This window comes from Kogia breviceps, chromosome 15 (genome assembly GCF_026419965.1).
Source record: "Kogia breviceps isolate mKogBre1 chromosome 15, mKogBre1 haplotype 1, whole genome shotgun sequence".
Classification (NCBI taxonomy): domain Eukaryota; kingdom Metazoa; phylum Chordata; class Mammalia; order Artiodactyla; family Physeteridae; genus Kogia; species Kogia breviceps.
Window position 1 is genome coordinate 49,313,437 of NC_081324.1, and position 25,666 is coordinate 49,339,102.

The 25,666-nt window shown below is 37.9% G+C and overlaps 1 protein-coding gene across 5 annotated transcripts in view; it reads left to right on the forward strand.

Annotated features, from left to right (window-relative positions):
- Positions 1-25,666, forward strand: part of ZNF521 (zinc finger protein 521) — a 279,725-nt gene that overhangs the window by 138,032 nt on the left and 116,027 nt on the right. For 4 of the 5 annotated variants that reach the window (XM_059039727.2, XM_067014909.1, XM_067014907.1 and 1 more), the window contains one exon: positions 7,809-7,893. In XM_059039727.2, coding sequence (XP_058895710.1) covers positions 7,809-7,893 — 85 coding nt within the window. The remainder of the gene's footprint in view (positions 1-7,808; positions 7,894-25,666) is intronic. The other variant, XM_059039728.2, reaches the window with a different exon arrangement.

Below are 25,666 nucleotides of genomic sequence, written 5' to 3' on the forward strand. Positions count from 1 at the left end.
ATAACATTAAATGAGATCATCTAGATGAAGATCTCTTAGTAAGGGAGATAAGCTAGGTCCCTTGGAAGAGACTCCAGTAACTGAATCAGGAGAAATCTGAGAACTGGAGATGAATAAATGAGCCTAATAAAGCATCTCTCTCCAAGGGAAATTTGGGCTTAAATTCAGTTTTTAATGTTAGACATCAAGTTCAAGAACATAAAAAGGCAAATTTTGAGGGAAATAAATAAATGTGTTAGGAGACAATTCATTTTATTTTTTTAAAATAAATTTATTTATTTATTTTTGGCTGCATTGGGTCTTCATTGCTGCGTGCGGGCTTTCTCGAGTTGCGGCGAGCGGGGGCTACTCTTCATTGCAGTACGCAGGCTTCTCATTGTGGTGGCTTCTCTTGTTGTGGAGCACGGACTCTAGGCGTGTGGGCTTCAGTAGCTGGCAGCACATGGGCTCAGTAGTGGTGGCTTGAGGGCTCTAGAGCGCAGCCTCAGTAGTTGTGATGCACGGGCTTAGTTGTTCCGCGGCATGTGGGATCTTCCCGGACCGGGGCTCGAACCCGTGTCCCCTGCATTGGCAGGCGGATTCTCAATCACTGCGCCACCAGGGAAGCCCCTAAAGCTTTATTTAATAAACATTTGTTTGGCCCTTGCTAATTTCCATACAATCTAAATGACTGGATTCTAGTTCAGGGAAATTTTAATACGGTTTTAAAGTCCACATAAAAGAGTGAGAAATAATCTTTGACAAGCAATTTTGTTGTGCCATACAGCTCATCGGGTATTCCATTCCATCCCCCTAATAACCTGTCAAGTAAAGAGTAATAAAGGTAGTTACTGTTTAATGCAGACATGCTACATGGTAGGCATGGTACTAAGCTAAGCACTTTTATATAGTTCTTACTTGCTTCTCACATCAACTATAAATGTAAGTTTTATTATTTTTAATTTACAGGGAGGGAAACTAAGACTCAGGGTCATTAAATGATTTGTCACACAGCTAAATGATGAAGCCACTTCATAGTAACTAATTGCAGAAAGAGAATCCTAAAATTGCTTCCCTACTAAGACTGGTGGTTATATTTGGAATGGGTATTTTATAACATCATTGGGCACATCTTAATTTCAGGGGGTCCTGATTGAGTCTGAGACTAGTTCTTCCTTGATAGCCACCGCCAAAGTTTGGGATTGGTGACATAGAGAGGCCTGAGGGCTATGGGATGTCCTTGAAAAATGGCTCTGTAACTTCATGCTTTGATGCTCCAAACATATACCAATGATAGACAAAATAGAAAGTTAGAAAACCAAATGGATTTAGTCAACCTCAAAACAGTTGTTCATCTTTGAGATCTGAGAACCAAATTTAAAAACCAAGTGGTTATCAGGGTGGAAGCCAGGGGTCTCCTGGACTCTATTCCAGAAATAAGAGGTGGTAACTAGAGTTCTCATTACCTATGGGACAAAGCCAGGCCCGCTGCTTAAAGCAGGACCTGGGGAGAAACTTCACTGCTCATGACAGGAAGCTAGAATAAAGGTTCTGTTGCTGAGCAGTCCATGGATCTCGGGCCCGTGAGCTGTACAGTTAAAGGGGTAGGAAGAGAGATACAGTTTGTGACTTAAAACTGAATTATCCATATGCTGGCCCTGTGATTCAGCTCACAGTGTCTCTGACATCCCCGTAGCACAGCAGATACACAGGAAGTGCCCCTGTGTGACCTAGCCTGGTCTGGTAGCCTGGATGGCCTAGTAGAAGCAATGGCAAAAGTACTGGAAAGGGAGGAATGAGCACATAAAATAAAAACCTTTCACTAAAAATGGGCTTCAAACCAAGATTCCAAAATATGTGAATGATTCATCAGATTCATGTAGTAAAGCAGACAAATAAAACCCAACTGCTATGAGACCAAAATTCTACTCTAGAAGAAATTAATTATATGGAGCAGTCTGACAAAGACTTTGAAGTAAGTATGTTTAGAAGCTTAGAAAGATAAATGAAAGTATGATTTTCACTAAAAAGAGTGACAAATTTTGGAGCAAATCCAAGTAGAAATTTTTTTAAAAGAGCACTTGTATTTGAAATTAGAAACGTTAGAAATGACAAATAGTCATTGAAATAAAAGCTTTAGTAGATAGGATAAACTCTAGACTGAACATCAGTGAAGAAAGAACCAATGGTTTGTAAAAGTACAGAGAAAATCACCTAGACCAGAACATAGAGGACAAGCCGATTTTTAAAACATGAATGAAAAACTGGTTAAGATACATGGAGGATAGATTGGGAGGCTCCAGTCTGTTTCTAACAGGAGTACCAGTGGCAGTGAATGGAAAGTGTGTGAGAGATACATAGAAACTGAAGAAAAGGTCACTGAAAGATTTCAGGATTGGAGATATACCTGAACCCTTAGATTGAAATTGTTCTTTAAGTATTGAGCAGTAAAAATAAACATAAATAAAAATAAACATACAGTTGAAAATATGACAATAAAACTTCAAGACACTGAGAGCAAAAGAAAATCTTGAAGCAGATTGGGGGACTTTGGGGAACCAGTTCTGCCCGGTGGATTTGTGTGTGTGTGTGTGTGGTGTGCAGGCCTCAAGGGTCTGGGAGTCTACGGTGAAAGTGGCTAGAAACAGTTCCTTCAGTGTCATCAGCTAGTCTCATACCATCCCTGGCATTGTCAAGGACCAAAGCACTAAACAATTGTAAGGAGAGCATTCTTCCAAAATGCACCTAACATGCAATTGTAAATTTGCCTGCAAACGATCATAGTTTAAACTGTGTTAAAACCCAGTGGGTGGGAGACAGGGTAGAATATTGGCCTTACTTACGGTATTCACAACCTTCATGACTTGAGACAAGTCATTTAATTAACCTGTAACTGAGGATAATAATCCCTCTTTTATCTATTCTCACAGTTTTGTTGTGAGTTTCAGCCATATGAGTTTTTATAGACTGTAAAGCATGACGCAATTGTAAGGAATTGTTATTACTTTACTACAGAAATGGATGTCAGCAATGATTCCTGCCCTCTCAGGGTTTATACATTAGATTCGTAAAAAACAAACATCTGAAGAATCCCTCCAAACAATACAAAAATGTTTGCACAGGTATTTATAACAACTAAGCACAAATTATTTTTGGTGTACACCAAGTGTGGGAATGTAAAATGGACAGAGGGGATGGGGTTTAATGTTGACAAAACTACATATTATGAATTACTCTATTCATTTATTCCCACTTGTTTGTTACTACGAAAATGTTCAAGCGTGCACCTAGATTTAATAATTGTTAACATTTAGCCGTATTTGCTTTATCTATGTATGACTATATATGTTCTTTTTTTCTGGATCTTTTGAAAGTAAATTGCAAACATCATGCCATTTCACATCTAAATATTCGGTATGCATCTCCTAACAGAAAGGACATTTACTCATGTAATCATAATACCATTTTCACATCTGAGAAAGTTAACAGTAGTAATCCCTCAATATTGTCTAATAATCAGCTGATATTCAGATTTCCCCAATTTCCTCAAAAACTTTTTTATAGCTGTTTTCTCCCCAGTTCAGAAACCACACATTATATTTACCTCACACTACATTAAATAGTTGTCTTTTTTCTCTCTTTCATTTGAGAACAATCTCTCCAGTTATTTTCCCCCTTAAACGTTACCTTTTTGAAGATAACAGGCCAAGAATATTCTTGATTTGATTTGAAGATTATTCTGGATTCGTGTAATGTTTTTTCCTCAAAGAAACACTTGTTCCTCTATCCCTGCATTTCCCCAAAATTAGAACGCTTCATCTAAAGGCTTAATTAGACTCAGGTATACATGTTAGATAAGAATACTTTATTAAGATGTATTATACTTCATACTGCATCACACTGAGAGACACATAATGTCCATTATTAGTGATGGTAAGCTAAATAGTCTGGTTACAGTGATTGCCACCAGATAAGTCTCTGTAAAGGTACACCTTTCTCTTTGCTGTTATCAAAGGATGAAAATTGTGTCTCTGAGACTAACCTTTCTCCTAATAGTTTTAGCATCCATTAATGATTATCCTGGACCATTTTATTGGCATTGCAAAATGGTGAATTTCTAATTTTGTCATCCCTTACTGTCAGCCTTCGGTAAAAAAGAGATTTCCCTCATCGAAAAGGCATGAACTACACTACCTCCTGAAAAATCATGATGCTTCTGTGCCTTTAATTACCAATTTTCAGGACAAGAGATTCATGTAATAGTCACTTCAATGGTGGCAACTGAAATTTTTTTCCTTTTCTGTTTTTGAGGATTACTATGGACTCACTGATTTTTTTTTTTTTTACACTCAGTGTTTTGTTTTTTAAAAAAATCAAAGTAATTACAACTACAAAGTATAATTTTTTTTTAATTTGATGAGGCTAAATGTGAAGCCTAAGTCCTAATGGAATATAGATTGAATGGGGAGGGAGGTTGATCAGAATAATGTGGTTTTTTAAAGTATACATTATTAGAGATCCTAATCATTTTTTTAATTTATGAGATGATCTTTTCTGCAAGTCTCTGAGTACCTTAACCAGAGTATCACTGAAAACAAGAGTGTCAAAAAGGCACATTTAAATTGTTCTCAAAATCAATCAAAAATAATGAGGTTCTGGGAAAAAGTTGTATCCTTGATAATTACATCTATCAGTATCAGAAAACAAAAGAGAACAATCAGGAAATGACAACCCCACTCCCAAGTAGCACATTAAAAAAGGCTAATGAAAAAAAGTCTCTTTTAAAAATTGTACTAAATTAGCATTTCAAGTAAATTGACAACTTAAGCGTTGATAAAGGCCAATCTGGGGCCCAAACAATGGAAGTTCTGTTTCTACTTTTATCTGCTTTTAAAAGAAATGATCTCAGTTGACTTTTTTTTTGTTGTTGTCTTCTATATAGATGGAAGCAGCTGTTCTAAGGGAGGTGACAGTCCTGTACTCTGCACAGGTCAGGGCACCCCTGGAGTATTATGCTTAATTTGGGGTTCTGTTGGTTAAAAGATTGACTTGGAAGAAAGTAACGGGGATAGTGCAAGTTGCTCAAAGAATTTCTTACACCATAACTGTATTTTCAGTCTGAAAAGGGGTTCATGTCACTGTCATTTTAGACAAGAAGTTCAGCCTGTTCTTTATAGCTACAGAGCCTAGCATTAGGACCAACGGGTGAAAAGTTGATTTGGGCCTAGAATGAGGAAGAATTCCTTGATAACTTCAGCTGTACAGAGCTGGAATGGCCATACCTCCAAGGGAATGAGCCCCGCAAGGCCAACACTTTCAGAGGTTATAACCACTTTACTTAAAGATGGTGTATGGGGGAGAAGCGGGCAGGTAGGGGTCTTTCAAATATTTTGCGAAGAGTCTATAAGTACAATAGGAATGTTTTAAAGGTCATTTAAATTTTTTTTTTTAATTTGAGGGTAAAAATGAATTTTATACCATGGCTTTAAAAAGAAAACTACAGCACATCCCAATTGGTATATCACTGCTTTGTATTTGGGAAATGTGAGATGTACAGTGAGATGAAGTTTAAGCTGCAGCATTTTAAGACCATCGTATATTGTTTTTGATCACATTAAATTATTACTCCATCTAGCCCCAAATTTAGGAGCTTGTAGATCAGAATATGACTTTGTTAATAAGAATAGAAAGTAACATTTTGGACATTGTCTTAAGAGTAGCATTAGTATTTGAATTATCAGGAGTGACAAAAGCATTTTCTTTCAGTGATAAAAGAAAACTTATAAACATAGATCTTCAAATGTGTCAGTTCATTTTGAAGGCAATAGTAAGTGCTGGTATTTTATTATTTTGGCTTGTCAAGTGATTTTATTCTTTTATTATTAGACCAGGAAATAAAAAGCCCTAGTATATTCTGCCAACATATTCATCAGTCATCATTTTTGGAGACAGTTTTCGACATATTGTATGTTTTACTCTGCTAACAAGAGAAAAGACTAGCCATTAAGTTTATGTTTCTTTGTTGTTCAGCAAGGTCACATATCAGGAATAATGCTGGAAGTATGCTAATAAACAATATATAATGTAGGTCATCTGGGAGTAAGAAATATTTTCTAACTAGTTCTAAAGGGAAATATTGTTTAAAAGGGATAGATGTTATTTACGCAACACATGTTGCTCTGTATGTTACCATCAAAAGCATCTTGTAAACAGCTCGACGCAGTAAATCTTCCTTGGTGATTTTCAGTGTTTTTCAAGTCCGTGTTAGATTTAGACCTAACACACTCAATTCTCACAACATGCCTAATGTACAAAGCCTGATAGATTTTATAGAAACCTTCCACTGGAAATATGCCTGCACTGCTGTGTTTTTCAAGGAATACTATCCTCTGTTACGGAAGCAAATACTATGTTAAGCGACAATAATTAAGAAAACTTAAACAACATTTACACTTTTGTGCTTAACTTTGATTTTGTTGAGTTCTTTAAAATTAATTGCAATTGACTGACTGATATTTTCTATTGCTACTGTTTGTAAAACAATTTTATATGACTGCTGATGAAGTGATAATTCTATAAGAATGCCTTAACAAACTGTCATTGATGTGATTTTACAAATGTCATTTTCTCACCTTTGGGAGCATTTCAAATGGATTATTTCATAAGGCTTTATTTTGTTTTCCAAGGTGGTTTTTAATTGTAAATATCAAGTTTCATCATAAAGGCATTTATGTAACTGTGTTCTGGAAAACGTAAGCAGTACTTTACTTATTGAGTTCACCTAATATATACAGAGCTGTATAGGGGACACAATAATAAAGATGTGAAATCATAAAAGCTGCCTTTATCAGAGAGCCTCGCATTTAGAATCAAGAGAGCTTATTTCTCTTCCCAGCTGTGTGTGGCACTGTGACATCAGGCACATTTTTCTACTTCTCTGGACCTCAGTTTCTTTATTTATTATACAAGAATTATAATTAATCCTGTTCTATCCACAAGACTTTCATGTAAAATGATAAAATGGTGTTAGCATGTTCAATATGACATGATTTCTTTATAGAAGATATGTATTTAAATGCTAGTACTTAGCAATTTCTGAAACATCATCTAAATTTCATATTTCACCTAAAAATTATTGTCTCTAAATCTCTTAGCTACATTTTGTGAATCTTAACTTGTTGGCTATTTTACTTACAAATATCTAGAAACAACACCACAGTTATGTTGGTCAGAATGAAAGTGTGCCTGATCTTCAAAGACATCGGTTTCTGAAACTCAGCCATGTGTTACAGATATTTGTTTAATACCAACTTCTGTTTCTGAGTTTAGGTATCTTTAAACATATATTAGGGCTTCCCTGGTGGTACAGTGGTTGGGAGTCCGCCTGCCAATTCAGGGGACACGGGTTCGTGCCCCGGTCCGGGAAGATCCCACATGCTGCGGAGCGGCTGGGCCCGTGAGCCATGGCCGCTGAGCCTGCGCGTCCAGAGCCTGTGCTCCACAACGGGAGAGGCCACAACAGTGAGAGGACCACGTACCGCAAAAAAACAACAAAACCCCAAAAAACCCACATATATTATGCCATAATTATGTGCCCTCATTTCTTCCGTTTGCAACTAAAAGCATAGTGTTAGGATCAAGCCATAAGGTCATAGTAAGGACATAGAATTTTGCCCAAGTGGCCTCACAGAAGCTTGGTTAACAACATATATAAGACCAAGGTCTCAAGAAAATGCTGTGAGTAGGTAGGGTTGGGGTTTTTTTTAACTTAAATTAAAATTTTAAAAATGCATGTGTCTAAGTAATTTTGTTTATACTTGTTTTCTCAGAAGAAGACCTATCAGTGCATCAAGTGTCAGATGGTTTTCTACAATGAATGGGATATTCAGGTGCATGTTGCAAATCACATGATTGGTGAGTGACACTCTAAACATTATTACCCATCGATTTTTCTCCTCCTTGTGTACATCAATGCCTATATAATTAAGCAGAGTTAAAGATGAATTAATTGTTCAACCATCAATGATTTACCTAAGCATGATTGATTTTTTTATTACTATTATTAGGCCTGATAAGACATTAGCACATTTTATTTTCTGCAAGGGCTAGTTTAGACTTCTGGAGAGGATTATGTATCTACTGCCAGTCAAAACACAGGTGATTAACAAATTAAACTTCTAATCATTTTTGCATTATTGAAAACTAACAGGAATGGTTAATGAACTGGATGTTAGCTTTCCATAGAGTTTTAGACAGGTTTTAATTTCAGAAGTTATTATGGTAATGGCAGTGCTGTGTGTTGCTTAAGCATCTGTATCAAAATGTGGAGTGGTGAGTTTTTGTGATAGGGAAACATAAATAATTTAAATTGCTGTAAAATAATTTTATATGTATGGTTTCAACAGCCTGGAAATAATCATTATCATAAAGATCACATAAAAAATTCAGTCATCATTTTTTATTCCCCACCAAATTTTACACGGATCTTTGTAAAAGCGGTTTGGATAAAGATCTCTGAAGTCACTCTAAACCACTGTTTTCAGGGATTTTACATTTATCACATGAGCTAGAACTAAAAGGATAATTTTTTCACTTACTCATATTGTCCCATTATCCCTTAGTTCCTCTGGGGTTACCTCCTATGTTTTTAATTTGATAAGCACTTAATAACACTAAGAATTTTACCAGCCAATTAAACTTTATCAAGCAGATCTTTTTCTACTAGTAAAATGGCAATTGCTATTACTTTATACTATTTTTGTCATTCATTTGTGTTTTTACACTATGAGAGTTTTATTTCATACTCCTTTCATGGTGTTTTATAATACTGTAAATAATTGTGATATAATATTTGAAAAGTCTGATCAACCTCATGGTCTCCTACTATCAAACTCTAAGAAAGGAAAGAAAATTCAACATTTTAGACTCAACTCATTTTCAGGGGTAAATAAGTTTTATCATACACTAATCAGCTGCATTCTGAGAACGTACAGTAGAAGGGTTTCTCCAACTATAGTTACCGATCCTTAAAACCAGCTATAACAAAACTTCTAATGCTCTTGTAGATATTAACGAAAATGAAGTCAAAAGCATGTTGGAAACTTTATTAATAGGTTTTCAATAGGATTTGCTTTATAGTTTTCAAATGATGGTCTTTAGGAGGATTATGGTTTAGAAAAGACTAACTGCTTAATTATGCAAAATGGAACATATACCTAAGAGCTAAAATATTGGTCTAAAATATTGGTCCCTTTATCTCTATATTTTCCAGATTTAAGTACTAATAGTATTAGTGATTTTCTCATACATTAAATGGCCTATTCATAAATGTGCCAGAATAATACTGACAGTTTTACTGAGTGTTTAGAAGATAATGACAATGTGTAAGAAAGATTGAAATGTTTCTTCTATTTTCCTTTCTATTTTGGATTCCAAAAAAATACTCTATATAAACTTTCAAAATGGACTTGGTGTGGGGAGCGGCATGGGTTAGAAAAAATGAATTCTTCTTTCCAAATAATGAGTGTTAATAATTTCCATCTCTTTATTTCTTGAGTAGAGTTTACTGGTGAGAGTCATTCATGGTTCTGTATTATGCTACAGTTTTACCTGGGCTTTAGTGAGAATATTTCTTGGAAGTTTACAGCCTGTGGAAAAGTTAGTGAGTCGTTGTGCTTCTGTAGATGGCTCCGGACATGCAGGCTCAGTGGCCATGGCTCAAGGGCCCAGCCGCTCCACGGCATGTGGGATCTTCCCAGACTGGGGCACAAACCCGTGTCCCCTGCATCGGCAGGCGGACCCCCAACCACTGCGCCACCAGGGAAGCCTGCTTCTGATTAGTTTTATTCTGTGTAAACATGTTTCTGGTTCTGGATTTATTATTTATCCCAGGACCCAGATGAACAAATGGAATATATTTTCAACACAGTATTAATGTTCTTTTGCACACGTAGAATCTGAATGGAATGTTGAGCGTGAGAGGAATTTTTGATTCTGGTATCATTTGTCCAAAACGTTCATTGGTTTGTCCTGGTCCTTTTGTTAAATTGCTTTATACCTTTCCCTTAGTATTTCTCTTAATATTCCTTGCATCATTAGTGCTTCCCCAAAGCTTTTCCCCCTCTACCTTATGGTGGATTAATATGACACTCATCTCCTCTTGGGATCTGAGCATTTAACAATTCACCTTCCATCAGAGAAGCAAATTCTATTCCTTTTCACAGAGGGCCTAGTTAGTTAATATTCATGCTTTTTTTAATAATAAAATATGTAATTCTCTTGCACTTGAGGCCCAAACAAATGAATAGTATCCATTTAATTGTTACATCTGTTGACCATGCATCCAAGTCCCTATACTTCCTCCGCATTGTTAATATCTAGAGAGAGAGAATGTGTAAGGGGAGGATGTCACAAAGGCTAAGATATCCCTTTTTAAAATCCCAGTGTGATGCTTAGGTTTTCAAATGAGGCAGGCAGCATGATTTTGTTGGCTAAAGTACCTCCGTTGAGGGTAGGTATTTTTAGGTTGTGTATCTGTGTATGTTTTTTGTCGAATCAAAAAATAATCTCAACCAGACATTTAGCAGGGAAGAGAGATTAGAGGCTATCTGAAAAGCCTCTTACTCTTTGTTAAGAGGGTCTATAGTGTTTTTACAGATTTTGTTTTCCATTTCAGTCAGTCTGGGGAAAGATTATGTCACCTGATGGAAAACAAGGTCTGCAGATGACTCAGTGAGGTGTAACTTTAAATTCCTTCTTTGACCAAGTTATTTGCATTTGCTTCTACGTAGCCCCACATGTTTTAATGCAATTTCAATGTCAGGGAACCTCCACGCTTCTTTCTGGATATGCTAGTCTCAGGCTTTTGGCCAGGGACATTTGTGAAAGGAAAACCATCAGTGTTTCTACCAGGTATACACTGGAGATGCTCTGCATAAGTGCCATTTTGCAGCTAGGTGTGAACACATGGTTTGAGTTGCAGGAATAATTACTCAATAAAAATACATTCGGGATTTGACTTATGTCTATTAAGGAAAAAAAGAAAACCTCAGTCTGGACTGCATTTTGACACAGTTTCAGTAAGAAATCAGACCAGTGGCTATTTAGAGGTTTCTCTTCTCTTCTTCTTTACACACACACACACACACACACACACACACACACACACACACACAGAAAGAGCTACGAAACATTTTAACAGCTTTCCTGGGGAAAAGATTTCCCTCTATTTTTTTTTTTTTTTTTTTTTAAGATTTCCCTCCTTTAAACTCTGCACAGATGAGAAATTTTTTCTTGTCTTCCTTTGTTCCTTTCACATAGTTTACATTGGCTTTTGACCTGAAAATACAGAAAGAAGCCATTTTGCACTGTGTCCTTTAATTCATTATTCACTTGTCTCTTCTTATCAGCACAGTAAATATTTATTGTTTTTTTTCCTCTTTGAGATTTCTGTTATTATTATTATCATTGTTGTTATTATTACTATTTGGTATGGATTAGCACAGATCGTGATGAGACCAGAGAATGTAAATGTGTTTAACCCAGGAAAGGGATTGCCTCATATAAAATTATGAGGCTCAACAGCAGTAGAGCAAATTTGTGAGCGCTCTGAATAAAGGGTTGTTAGGCATGCGACGATACAAAGAGATGACATTGCCAAGAACTATTTATGAGAAGCTTAATTTTTTCACTCTGATAATTCTTGACCAATAGTTACCAGTCTCTAATTATCTATTTTAGTTCGAAAGAAATTTCGATCACTGTGGAGGTTGGCATTGCAACTAGCACATAAATCCCCAAAGAGACCAATGTGTTCCAAACAGCCACAGACAACTGTCTCATGAAACAGAGGGAGCAAATTGCGAGCGGCTGGTGGTAGACAACCTGCAGTAAGCTCACCATCGAAGGCCAGTCAGCTTGACAAAGAAATGATCAAAGGGGAGAAATACCATTATCCTTGGAATTGATGGCTACAGTCATGGCCTTTGGAGGACAAGTGGTCATTATATAGCCATGGCTATTTCCAACCCTTGCTTTCATAGTTCTCATATGGAGAACATGAAGGGAATGAATATAAACCATTTACCTAAGAATTGTTGTTAAAAACTGACTTAGAGATGATTACTTAATAAATTTATTTTTCCTATTTTTCATCTGATCAGAAAGACTAGTGATGTAATAGCAAAATTGTATCTAAGGTTGGCAGAGTACATTCTTTTGCGAAAAACTAGGAAAATACACAAATAGTCATTAACAAACATGTCCCAGATCAAGGGCGATGTTTAGAGTATTTGGGTGAAGCAAACGTATTTATCTTTTAGAAAAGCAAAGCTAGAATTTGGGACTATGAATGACAGCTAATACAAAAACACAGATGCATAGATATTAACTCTTTTTATTCAGATCTCTAGTACTCAGTGCTTTATGGATAGTTACAGTTTTGTAAAGATCATGAAAAGATTCAAGCTTTCCACAGTGCACGTGGGAAGAGATCTACCCTATGTATTATGTTACACGTGCTATGAAGGACTGGTATCAAGACAAAAGGAATGCATAGGCAAGTTTTGTACAGTGTGGTGGAATTTTAGTCTGTGCTTGTGGCAGGTGACATCTGTATGTTCTGCAATTTGTTTGGTGCCCAGGGTCACAAATGGCATTCTTTTCTTTCCATTTCTTTAGTGGATGGTGCGCTACGTACTAATCTTAATTATAGTTCTGTGACATTCAGCATCACCTCTGAAACGTTTCAGCTTGAGTGCTCTTGCTTTAGAATAGACTAAAACCAATATTTAGAGGCCTATAATGGTTTTGGATTTTATGTGTCTGAAGGGGAAATATCCAAAGATATGGATCTCTGCATAGGGAGATAAAGAGCCATGTTGTGCTTTACACTCTCAGCTTTCATTGGCTGCTTTTTTTTTTTTTTTTTTTTTTTTTGCGGTACGCGGGCCTCTCACTGCTGTGGCGTCTCCCATTGCGGAGCACAGGCTCCGGACGCGCAGGCTCAGCGGCCATGGCTCACGGGCCCAGCCGCTCCGCGGCATGTGAGATCCTCCCGGACCGGGGCACGAACCCGTGTCCCCTGCATCGGCAGGCGGACTCTCAACCACTGCGCCACCAGGGAAGCCCACTGGCTGCTTTTTTTAAAAAAAATGAATAGAATGTTATCTACAACAGTGCATATACGTGTGGGTGTATAGATATGTGTCTACCTGCACTGTCCTAGGAAGCTCCAAGTCCTTAGGTTCTCTGGAGTTTACATGAATTCTAAATGAGAAGACTATTGAATTTTTTTTTTTAAGTCATCTTCAGTTGATTGCTTACAAAACTCGGGGAAGTAAGAAACAAGCATTTGGTGTTAAATATGTTGAAATACTGGCTTGTTTCATCTGGAGCTGAATTAAAAAAGATGAAATCTGGGCAGTTTAATGGTAACAGAAAGCTACCCTCATGTGGGCAATGCTGGCTTATTTGAAAAGCCCATAAAGGGTTTCTACATGGACCGTACAAAAGGGGTACTTTCTCTTTAATAGCCATCTGTACAGGAGAGATGAGAAGTGGGCCAGGTCATCTCTCCTCAGCTGTCATGATATTAACCTAGGTAATGGAGCAAGCTCGGCGTTCTGCTGGGTGTTGTTTTTTATAGATGTTCATCGATTTACGCAGATAATTCTATTTATTTCTTAGAGTTGGTCCAAGTGAACCAGGCAGAATAACAAACACCAAAGCATTTCAAATGACTTTATCTTTGTTTGCCACGTAACTTTTGTCTAAAAAATGGTGTCACACCTACTGTGCAGATGGCTGCATGATTTGTAAAGCAGCCAAAACATTTAAACAAATGTGTGATGTGGGGATAGATTAAATAAAGGATAAAATGGAGTGTGGGCCACAAATTCTAATAATCAGATGATTTTAAGTTGTGTGAAGTGTGGAGTGATGGTCACAGTGACAGCAAGGGGCCTCACAGCTCTCAGGATGGCGCCTGTGGCCTGGTAGGCCTCAGTTTGAGAACCGCACATTTGCTGTACAGCTGGCAGCTCTGTATGGGGACATCAGATAAAACGTATGTAAAATGAAGTGTTATTGCTTCGTATGAAATTGTTCAGAGAGGGGATTTGCAGACAGTAACTGAAAACAGAATTCATGGTACCAGTGAAGCAGACTGTAAATATGAAGAGGGTTTAATTATCTGCACAATTTAACAAAAATTCAAGACGTATTCAGAAAGGACATACGCAGGCATAAATAGAACATAGCTACACCGTTTACCAAGTGCAAAGTGGTGACACAGGAACTTATCAACCTCTGCTACCATCAGCCTTTCTGAACACAAAGACAATTTAATATGAAAGCAAAAAGATCTTTTCAAAGAAAAAAAAAAATCTGTTTGGAATAAGATACAGTTTTCAAGAGCTCATCCTGATTATTTGGATTCTTATTTCGGAAGCAACTTTTCAAGGAAATCTTTGAGCCTCTCTATTATTTCAGTGTTAAGCTTTTAAAAGACAAACCAGGATGTTTATCCTTGTTTTGTGTTTTAGCCTGCACCTAGCAGCTTTGATTTACAAGAGTAAAAATGCTGGCAGTTAGTGGAGTTTCTAATTTACAAGCCCCTAAGAAAGCCTCTTAGACATTTCTCCTGATGTGAATTTTCTGTGAGCCTGGGGGTTTTCACTGAGCCCACTGACAGATGGAAGATACAGTTTCTTGTTACTTTTTAGAACACATTGTCCTAAAAGAGACCTCAGAAGAACGTTGTTCCCAAGAAGAGTTACGGGATGCCAGCCTTCCTTCCTAAGCTCCATACAGAGACGCTGGGCAAAGTCTGTGTCAGATAGAAGGTTCCAAGTGACTGTCTGAGAGATGTTGGTAGGGCTTCTGGCTCTGGTTTTGTCCTCTCCTTTGACTTGCAGTAGAATATGCCACGGGCATATCCGTTTCCACTCACCGTTTGCTATGTTGTTTATCAGGTGTGGGTGTCTGTTTCTGCATGAAGTTTGCAAAACATTTCTCAATGGAGGGCGGGGAAAGTCATCAGCAAAAGAGGTCCCCCGCACACACACAGGCCTGCATACGCATAGGCATAGTGACCTATTTCCACAGGATCGGCTCAGACACATAAAAAGAAAAGGTCTCTGATGACCTATTTCCATAGGTGATTTCCTACTTGGGGGGCCAATCATAGCAGTAAACAAAGGAAAGGGAGCCAATATGGAGAGTAGGCGTTGAACTTCAGCTGCTTATATTGTTGCATTTGGTGAGCTGATAGGGCTTCCTAGGTCACCTTTAGAATTATGCCTATGACAGCAGTAGCTACCTGCCAAGATTGCAAGGTATCTCACAGCTCTCAGGATGGCGCCTGTGGCCCGGTAGGCCTCAGTTGGAGGGGTACACATTTGCTGTACAGCTGGCAGCTCTGTATGGGGCAGCCGTGTGGGCTGTTAGGGATCTGGAAAGGAGACAAGCATGAAATTTCTTCTAACCCCAACTCTGTTTTTCTGTACTGTTGGCTGCTTCTCAGTTCCTTGACAAAAAAACCAATCAGGCACCCTTTAATCCGCCTGTGATTACCACTGGTATAAAAAGAGAAGCATAATGAGGAAAAATGCCTCGTTTTGTTGCCTTCAAAAGCCAACAAATTGGAGTTAACTTGACAGGAAGTGGCTTAATAATTAGATTATTTATTTATTCCTGACACATATCCCCCTGTTACTAGTCTCAGGAGACCCTGTAGATGGTACGATTTTCAAGCTGCCATTACTTCGCTGTCTTCTGTGAACAAAGAAGCTACTGTCTATCAGTCAATTAAATGCACTCTTTAAGCAGAGGCTTCGAAGTCCTCAATGGAGAGAGCCCTGGGACGCTGTGGCTGATAATTCCTTTCTCTGTACTGTACATCACACTCTCAACTACGGTCCCCACAGAGATGGAATAAAGTCAGGCATTAAAATATCACTTGTTGATTTGTTTGCTAATGAAGAGCCATTGAAATGTTTGCGTATTTCTGTGGCAAAATTGTTGATAAAAGGGCTGACATGCCTGCGTATCTTAGTTCATCTGCCGTGAGTGCTTATTTAAGAATTACTAAAATTAAATTCAACAAAGAACAAATTTTTTAAAAACCCTGAGTTAACAGGAGTTTTCTTAACTATTTCCATCAAATTAAGTGACTAAAGGCAGGAAACACAGAGATGGCATCATTTCAGTCCCTTGCTTCTGTTGCACTCATCCAAACACATTGTTTTCTCTGACTTAAAAATGTAAGTCATTTGAAACAAGATTTTATTGGAGTACAGTTGATTTACAATGTTGTGGTAGTTTCAGGTGTACAGCAAAGTGAATCAGCTATACATATACGTATATCCCCTCTTTTTAAAAATTCTTTTCCCATATAGGCCATTACAGAGTATTGAGTAGAGTTCCCTGTGCTATACAGTAGGTTCTTATTAGTTGTCTATCTTATATATAGTAGTTTATATATGAAAATGTAGGTTTTTTTTCAGAGAATCTGGGGGGCACACCTTTTAAGTTGGAAAAGATATTAGAATTTCTTTATGAGAATACTGTACTTGGAAATTTTTTAAAAGATGAATAGCATTTTGGTAGCAATTTCTCTAACTCAGTGAAATAGGTCCAGAAGTTTTTCTAGGGAGCTTGGTGGGGACTTTTACAACCAAACTAGGAGAACATCTGTGACACATCAGACACAATCCCAGAGCCCCGTGGATTTTAGAGAAATATGACTTTCCTTTTCTCTATGTTCCTCTTTCTGTTTTCTTTTCCCCTTTTTCCATTTTCTTTTCTCAGCATTACTTTATTTCCATCTAAGTGGTGGTGACTTTTCAACCACCACTTAGTCAGGGTTTTTATCCCTCGATATATTCATCACCTTCTTACTACTTCCTGTTTACTGTGTACAAAGCATGCCTTTGCTGGATCTCTCTGGCTCCCATTAATTGGTTTTTATTTTAAGAGTACATCTGTTGTTAGGTTGGAGGGCTACAGTCTGCTTAGGCTGAAAGACTCAGATAATATTATGACAGCTCTCTGGTAAAATATTTAGCTACGGCTCTGGCATTTAAAGGAGAAAATTTGGAATTTAAACCAAGGCTGCTGAACATTGAAAAGTATCCCTTCTTCTTTGCATCAGGCTTCATAACTGTAATCAAGGCTTTAACTATAGTTTTCGTGATTACCTGACAACAGGCTGTAAAGAATTAATTCAGGCCCACCATCAAATGGCCATATTCTTTATTTCTATCCTGTTATTCCAGGTCATTCTGTTAGGAAAAGCTTAGCTACTCGGAGGTGTTCTATAATAGAAAATGAATTCGAAACCCTTTCATTAATTGGTGATTAATATATTTCAAGATTAGTTTAAGCAGGGCCCTACCTCCTGCCCAGTCAAGTATGTTCTGGTTAATATCCAATTACCTGCACCTTCATAGTTATAATGTCTTAATATTTCGGATATGATAACCATAAACTTGAGAGTCATGCTAATGAGGATCATAGAACAAGAATTAACCAATGACATACTCAATTATCCTTAGTGAGGAAAGAATCTCTTTTTTCGCCTTAACACATTGCTTCAGCATCTTCTGGGCACTGACTGAAAAGGAAGACTTGGAACTACAGCCAGGCCAGAATGGGAGAAGCGAATCGTGTTCTCCTTTTGCATAATAGTAACCTGAATGTGCTGTATGTAAGTTCACCGAAGAACACGGTTTAAGTTCATTTTCTGAAGAATCAGAATAGGAAACAGAGTGCCAGTTTCTATTTCCCCAACGGGAAACATCATATCCTTTCTCTTTTCCTTCTACCAAAGCTAAAAGTTGTTACCTCTTCAAAGGATGTTTCAATTCAGATGAATTTGGAATGCCTTTAATAGTTCACTAAGGAAACACCTTTCCCTGCTACGTTTTATCCTCTTTCCACCCCCACCGCCCGTGTATCACGATGCTGTACACATGTTACATCTCTATTTAATTTTTTTACAGGTAATGTCACTTTTGTACAATCTGACTTGGCTCCCCGAGCAGTGCCTTCTAGGGTGGTGTGTGCTGCATCAAACCACATAGCTTTCAAGAGTGCACGTTGTACGTTGCCCCTTTATATGCTGTATTGTAATGAAGCCACATCAGTAAATTGCAGTGAAGGGTGATTGTTGCATGGGGATTACTACTGCACCTCGGGGTCCGTTTGCAGCAGATTATTCTTTTTATTGTTGTTATTACTTCCCATCTCCTTTACTCTCTTGACACTGAACTTGCTCTTGGCCACCGGTGCAGGTGCAACCCCAGAGGGCATCTTAAGGAACATTGCAGGCAGCATTTTTCCTCTTAGGCGCACACCAATCACCATTCAGTTCCAAACCCAGATACCCTGGGTGGCTTGGTGGGCCTTTATTGATCCTCCTTTACTCTGTGGACTTGGTTTGTAATGTTCCTCCTCTTCATCTTCTCAGAAGAACAAATTTACTGTGAATAGAAGTGACCCATTTCTTTTCACACGTTTCGCCTAGATGTAATAAATTTGTCGTCAGGATGATCAACTCATTTGTCCCTTCCCCCAAAGAGATTTAATAACTTATAAAGGGGGCTTAAATAGGATCACTGTTTAAGGAAAAGATTTGTATTTTCCATATCTTCTTGGGCTTCTTTAAAACATAGAATAAAGTTATTATGAGCGTTGTACATAGTAGTAATGTCTCTACAAAATAGCCTGTTTCCTGCCCCCAACCGACTGCTGTCACTCAGTGACTAATAAAAAAAATAGTGTGGATTTAAGTCAAGGATCCTGTGTTCTTATTAAACAGAGTTACGAGCAAGGTTTTAGCCTGGGTATAATTATATGCAAATTCTAATCCCTTTGTTGTCATAATTTTAGTACCTGTGTCCATTTGTTTTTCCAAATGGTTAGGTCAACTGTTGTTCTGTTTTTCTTTTTCTAAGGCTGAGCTACTGTGCAGCATTCAAACTAAAATGTAGAATTAGAGCTGACACACCTTCAATTGAACTATCAAGTCTTTTAAAACTGCTTGGCTGGTGACGCCAGGCCCGCGCTGTTCAAGTGTACACACTTCCGATTGTGGGCCAAGGAGCATTGATTTTTAGCTGTCATTTCTAGTGCACATACTGTAGAATTGAAATTTAAACCTTAATCCACTCAGTAATGCAATTAATTTTTAATGTGCAGTAATACTAATTGAAATAGCCTGAATTTAGTAAGTCACCACAAGACATTTTCCAAAGCAAGAGTCTCCACTGAGAACAGGGGAGGACAGATAATCATTGTTACAGTGTTTACAGGATAAATGCTCACTCTGCAGGCCTCCAGTGGAAAGGAGGTGTTCTTTAAATTAGACTATAGTGTATCTCTTTGTGAATAGAAATATCCTTTTAGAGAGAATTCCTACTTTCTACCTACTGCAACAGGCTACAGAATTTCTGATTAACTTTTATTTTTTTTAAAAAAAGCATAGTTGTATTTAAAAATATCTTAACAGACTAAATGCAAAATTGTATTAACCCCTTCTTCTAAAAAATGCAATTATGAACAGTTGCAAATGAAATTACCTGCCATCAGTGTCATGGTCAAAAGCAACGTCACAATGGGTAATCTCATTATATGATGTGTATTTGAGATACTACTTCCAGATTCGATGAGTACATGTACTTTATCAGCTGTCTGTAAATCTGTTGCCTTGTTTTGGCGTATTTATATTCCTGTGAACCAAAAATACCCCCTACTTTCTTTTATTTCAAACAGTGTTCCTTTGCATGCTCTTTCAAAATAGCCTTTTAAATGTTTTGTGAGGTTGTTTTTTTTTCCCTAGGCCAAAGCAAAGCAGATTTTGCACAGCAAAACCAAGTAAGTTTCTAATCATTTCTACACTAAAAAGGTTCTCTAACCATATTAATCTGCTAGTAAATGAGGACTTTTTGAAATGCATCAGTTCTGCTGATGAATGGGCTTGCAGAGTGTTCAAAATGAGCAGAGAGACATTAAGTTTTAGAGAAAAGGCAAGCACTGTATGTCATGTTTTCATGGCTCTCACGTTACAGTATTTAATAAGCTGATGGTGCTGTTAAATATTTAGTAAAGGTTCCCTCATAACCCTGCCTTCTATTCAAATGGGATTTGAAGACATTTTTGCAGCACATAAGTAAAAATGATGTTACAGAACTTGAGGCAGTTACAGCGTGGCATATTATCTAAATGAAGTGTGGGTAACACGGTACAAATGAGTTCCGCAGAGTCACACCTAAAGAAATACCTAAATCAATTCCCATTCTTTGGATTAAGGGTTCGAACTGGCTTTCATTTTGTCACTGTTAAGTCAAAGTGCTGTTGGGATTATTTACATAGAATCTTAACATGAGATTATAGCATGCTTTTTAAAAAGGAGGCTCTTCTATTGTAATGATTTTGAGCCATCCTAGTATCAGTTGAGCTTTGAAATAGATATTTTTTTCTTTTTCACTAAATAGAGAGAGAGGAAGAAAAAGAGATGAGGAAAAGTCAATATATAGTTTATTCCGAGCATATTATGAAATCCAGTTGGGGTACAGTAAGTGAAGTCTATACAGCATCCGTTTGGGGTATGCTAGGCAAACGCCGAATCTTAGACAGATACTGCTGATGTAATGCATAGTGAATCACTTTTATCAATTTCTTCTTATAATATTTGATGGTTATTATCCAAATAACAATATTGTTCTTTTAGTCTGGATTGAAAATTGGTTTCCAGGATCCTTAGCGAACTATTGCCAGTAAATAATGCTGCTGACGTCATGACTGTTATCATGTTGGTGGCTTAGAATTCACATGTAAACCTTTCAGTGCTTAAGAGTATGATGAGTTTTGAGAGTATAGAGATAAAGGCTGTATGTAGTTTGTCTTGTATGTGATGCATTTGGTTCTTCTAGGAGTCTGTTTGCTCAATTCTAATTTTCATCGTGTTTTATATGCAGCCAGTGACCACAGTTTTCATTCAAACTGCAGAGAGACACATCTCGTCTGTAAAGCGTGGCTTACTGATCTTATGTGCTATTTGTATTCTCATAAGAAGAAGCATAGGATTCATGTGATTGGGGGGAAACACATTTCTTTTTCGAATTATATATGTCACACGTATGTTCGTATCGAGAATTTCATAATGAAGAATGGATAAAGGAGATAGCTTTAGGTATACATGAAGCAGAAGGGTAGGAAAGGGATGCGGGATTCATATAGAGGTGTGTTTAATATTCAATGCTTGATGTATGTTGACCCCAGGTTACAAGAGCAGAAAATCCCATTTTCCAGCTTGTTTCAAATGTAGTAAAAATGCTGCTTCAGTTGCTTTATGCTACTCACATTGGGAAAGGTGCTTAGACTGTGATAATTATCATCAAGGAATATTAATGCGTTCAGCATTTGTAACCCAAAAACTCATTATAGCTTAAGCTGTGCATCATCTGTGAAGAGAGAACTTTGCCAGAATTCGCTCTTCACAGGGGTTGCCTCCTGCTTGCTAGAGTGGTCAGAGTCCTGCAAGAGGTCACTTAGGCTATTTTTGAAAGCTGAGGTTTTGCAATTTTTGAATCCCTACCTTCTGCCTAAAAAGCTTTATTGTTCTTGCCACAGAATGTCCTCCTTCTAAACGAATGCAGAGTGAAGTGCAAATAATAATAAAATAAGAGATAACTGTGTCTTGTTATGGAGAATCCAAGAGGGTCGGCACATAGATTCCACACCAAGATACTTGAAGTATTGGTGTCTTTCCTTCTGTCATTGAGCAAAAAGGGATTCATTTACACCAGTTTCCTTAATGCAGGTGCCCTTGGGTTTCAGATAGAAATGCCCCCACTGGGGCTCCACTTCACAGCCCTCTGGCTGGATATTGTGTAAATAAGACTGCAGGGTCACCCTTCCTTTTTCGGCAGTGGTGTCCTTAATTAGTCTGTGACAGTCTTTCACATGAGCCTGCCCTGTTCCTGGGGTCGTTTCTCACACATCCAAGACATCTGTGATGCATACATAGGTGTTTTTGTATGTGTGTTTAAAATTATTCCGGGAGGTGCATATACTCACGTGATGGGAAGGGGCATCTCTGGGTGTGCCCAGAACCCTATTACTTAATCTGATCAAAAGATCTGGCTAGGTAGCTCCCTTGTAAATGATAAGTGGTTGGTTTCAGAAGAACACTGTGCCCTCACCTGAGGTGGGCAGCCTGTTGAAAAGGGAGCTGCGTGCCTGGGATATTTTTATGTGATTAAATCCCATTATTTTCTCCCACTGATCCATTGCTCGTCATTTCCCACAAGCAACATTGCTCCCTGCTGCATGTTATGGTTTGTGTTGGGCCAGGCAGTGAACACGAATACTCAGTTCTATCAGGCTGTCTGGCTTTGCAGGACTGCTGTGTTTCTGAGGTCAAATTGTGAACCTGGCCTTGCTCCTGGGAGGACTAGAAAAATATGTTTCATAACTTCCCGTAGACCTATGCGGAGAGTAAGAAGGAAAACCGTGAAGCCCATAGGCTCAGTTTAGATGAGCTGTGAGGTTGGAATTCATCAAGCAGGAAAGCTCACTGTTGTTTAGGAAGCTTCCTTACCGTGAGGGGTCACGGCCATGGGTGCCCGGTCAGTCATAGCTGAGGGCATTGAGGGACAGAGTAATCATTCAAATAGCCCAGCAGGCACAGACACACAAAGTTGAAAATCTGGAATCAACTTGCTGGAATAAAAACTTACTTCCCTTTTAAAGTTACTTCCATGCAGGGTTATTGATAGAATGAGTACCTGAATTCAGTTATGATATTGTATCCTTGTTCCACTGGAGGCGATTTGTTTTTCTGTTTCTGTTTGTTTGATTTTTGAATGGGACAGAATCTTTGTTTTATACACTGGAGCACTAATGCCACAAAATGAATGAATGTCCTGAACCAGAGACCTATTCTCTGTAGAGTTGGGCAGGGATGCTGACAGTCTAGCTGAGAGATGCAATGGTGGCAGATCTTCTGTGAGGATGTAAACTTAATAATCTTTATGAATTTTGAGCAACACATAACTCTACTTCCTCACCCAAAGAAGCATTATGAAAAGATTGCTTCTAAATCCTTCAGACATCCTCTGCACTTGTGATAGATGCCATCCTCTTTACCTCGAGGCGTTGGAAATGAATGTGGTGGGGTTTTTTTGTTTTTTGCAAGAGTTAAAAATGTATACTTTAAAAGGAGCAAATTGCATTTTCATGTTTAAGTTCATTATTTGCACTTGATGTGGTAAGATCCAAATGTGAAGAATTGCTTTTGACATTATTTCTGTGTCTGCTGCATCCTAGGATCCTCGCATTATTATGCTGAAGTGCACCATCGCATGGAATTAATGTGATGTTGGAAACCTGGCAATATCATAAGATCGCATTCTATGTCCAGGCTGTTTCGGTTAGTTGTAACTTCTTCAGTTATTGAAACAGCTTAATTTAACTTAGTAACAACACAGTCAATAAAATTGTGTGCAAGTATATGTGTCTTATATGAAAAAATTATAATCTTCCAAGTTGTATCAGTTTGTTTAGAGGCAAAAAAACTTTTCTCTCTTAATGAAAAGGTAATTTTAACTTTCTTTAAAGGTCTGTTTTACCTAATCTGTGTCTTGAACTATCACATGTTATGTCATGAACTAAAAGTACATTCATTTCAAAGGTCTTAAATTATATGGCTGATTTCTGAATTTCAATTCAAATTTTCTGTCAGTAACTATAGTTTTCTAATTTTTTTTTTTTTTTTTTTTTTTTTTTTTTTTTTTTTTTTTTTTTGTGGTATGCGGGCCTCTCACTGTTGTGGCCTCTCCCGTCGCGGAGCACAGGCTCCGGACGCATAGGCCTAGCGGCCATGGCTCACGGGCTTAGTTGCTCCGCGGCATGTGGGATCCTCCCGGACCAGGGCACGAACCCGTGTCTCCTGCATCGGCAGGCGGATTCTCAACCACTGCGCCACCAGGGAAGCCCCAGTTTTCTAATTTTTTAATGGCCTTTCTTTAAAATAAATTTTTATAGTTGGTGTATTTAAGTGTGTGTGTGTGTGTGTGTGTGTGTGTGTGTGTGTGTATGTACGTACACATGCACACATATCTGTATGTAGAACTGCTGCCAACCCTTTTCACCAAAGACCTACTGGTGCACCACTCCCTGTCTTGTGTTTAACCTGTTTCCAACAACTCAGAGAGATGGTATAAAAGTGAAATGAAAACCATGGAGCTTATATTGGAGTCTGATGTTTGAAAGAGAGATATTGGAAAAGGATGGTTTTTGGCTTGGCTCCCTTTTTAGATGTGACTGCTGCTTCATTAGGACTTGGAAGAGTTTCCTGTGGTTAAATTTAATCAAATGGCTCGGAATAACAAACTTGTATGCTCAAAATTCCAGGACAGTTCTGTACATGAAACATGATTTTCCTAAATTTAAAACACACACACACATACATACACACACACACACACACACACACACACACACACACACACGTACACGTCACTACCAACACCAACAACTGGTCTATGAAATGCTGTATGGTACTATCTCAAACCAAATTCCTACTCCCTGTCAGTAGTGGATTGATAAATGATCACATATAGAAATGTAAATCATAAGAAAGGCATTTCAAAGGGTTTGGGGCTTGTTTTTGGTAAGGACCAAAAATTAAGCAAACATGTTGCGTGTTAAGTGCACTCCATATTGCCCTCAAATAGATTTCGATCATTTATTCTTCAGGCTGTGACATGAGGTTGTGTCATTCTTCCCATTATACAGATGAGGAAATCAAGGCTTAAGCATCTGACCCCAACATACAGGGCCAGCTGGTGTGCATAGTATAAGGAGACAAACATACTTTCTTGATGCCTCTATATCACTTTCAAGAGACGCAGTAGTAATCTCTCCCCGTGTTCACAAGTTGTCTGATTTGGGAACCTCGGTTGAGCTGTTTTTAGTGATTCCTTTGCGATCATTGCATCAAAGCCTGATCTCGATGCCATTTGCTAGGCAACAAGTTTAACTGGTTTCGACAAAATTTGTATTTCCATTAAAATCAGTAGCTTAGGACTTAGCCTGGTTATTCTTTTTTTACTTCCTTAAGCCAAACTACTTTGAAAGAGCTAAGTATATTTCTGCTTCAGAATTCTTTGGAAATTGTGGGAAATAGGTAATGAAATGACAAAAGTGGGTATGTTCAGTGTAAAGAGACATGAGTATAGGACATACTAACCTATGAAAGGAATGCTCGTGGGTCTGCAAAATAGCAAGCGGTTATGTTCATATCTCTTTGAAAGTTGAGTCCATAGATTTAAATAATGGTAGCTTCACTCTGAATGATGCTTGGAATCCAGAATAGTGTATGAAAACACACGTGTGTTTCAGACACATCCTAATTGCACAAGTTGTCTAATCTTTATCAGAAATGGGAAGTTGCCTGGAAAACCCCAGCATATCTGCAAGCCTCTTTCTATAGGTGTCTATACATGAGTCCACTTTAAGAAGATTTTACAGGGAGTCGTGTAGTCACTGCACATTCATGTAAACATGCAAAAGGCGTCGACATAACTATATGCAGCTTGACAATACAATTTATGATGTTTATCACAATTGCTTTTTTAAAAAGGCTTTTGAACCAATGACATAATTTATTAGATGCCAAAAT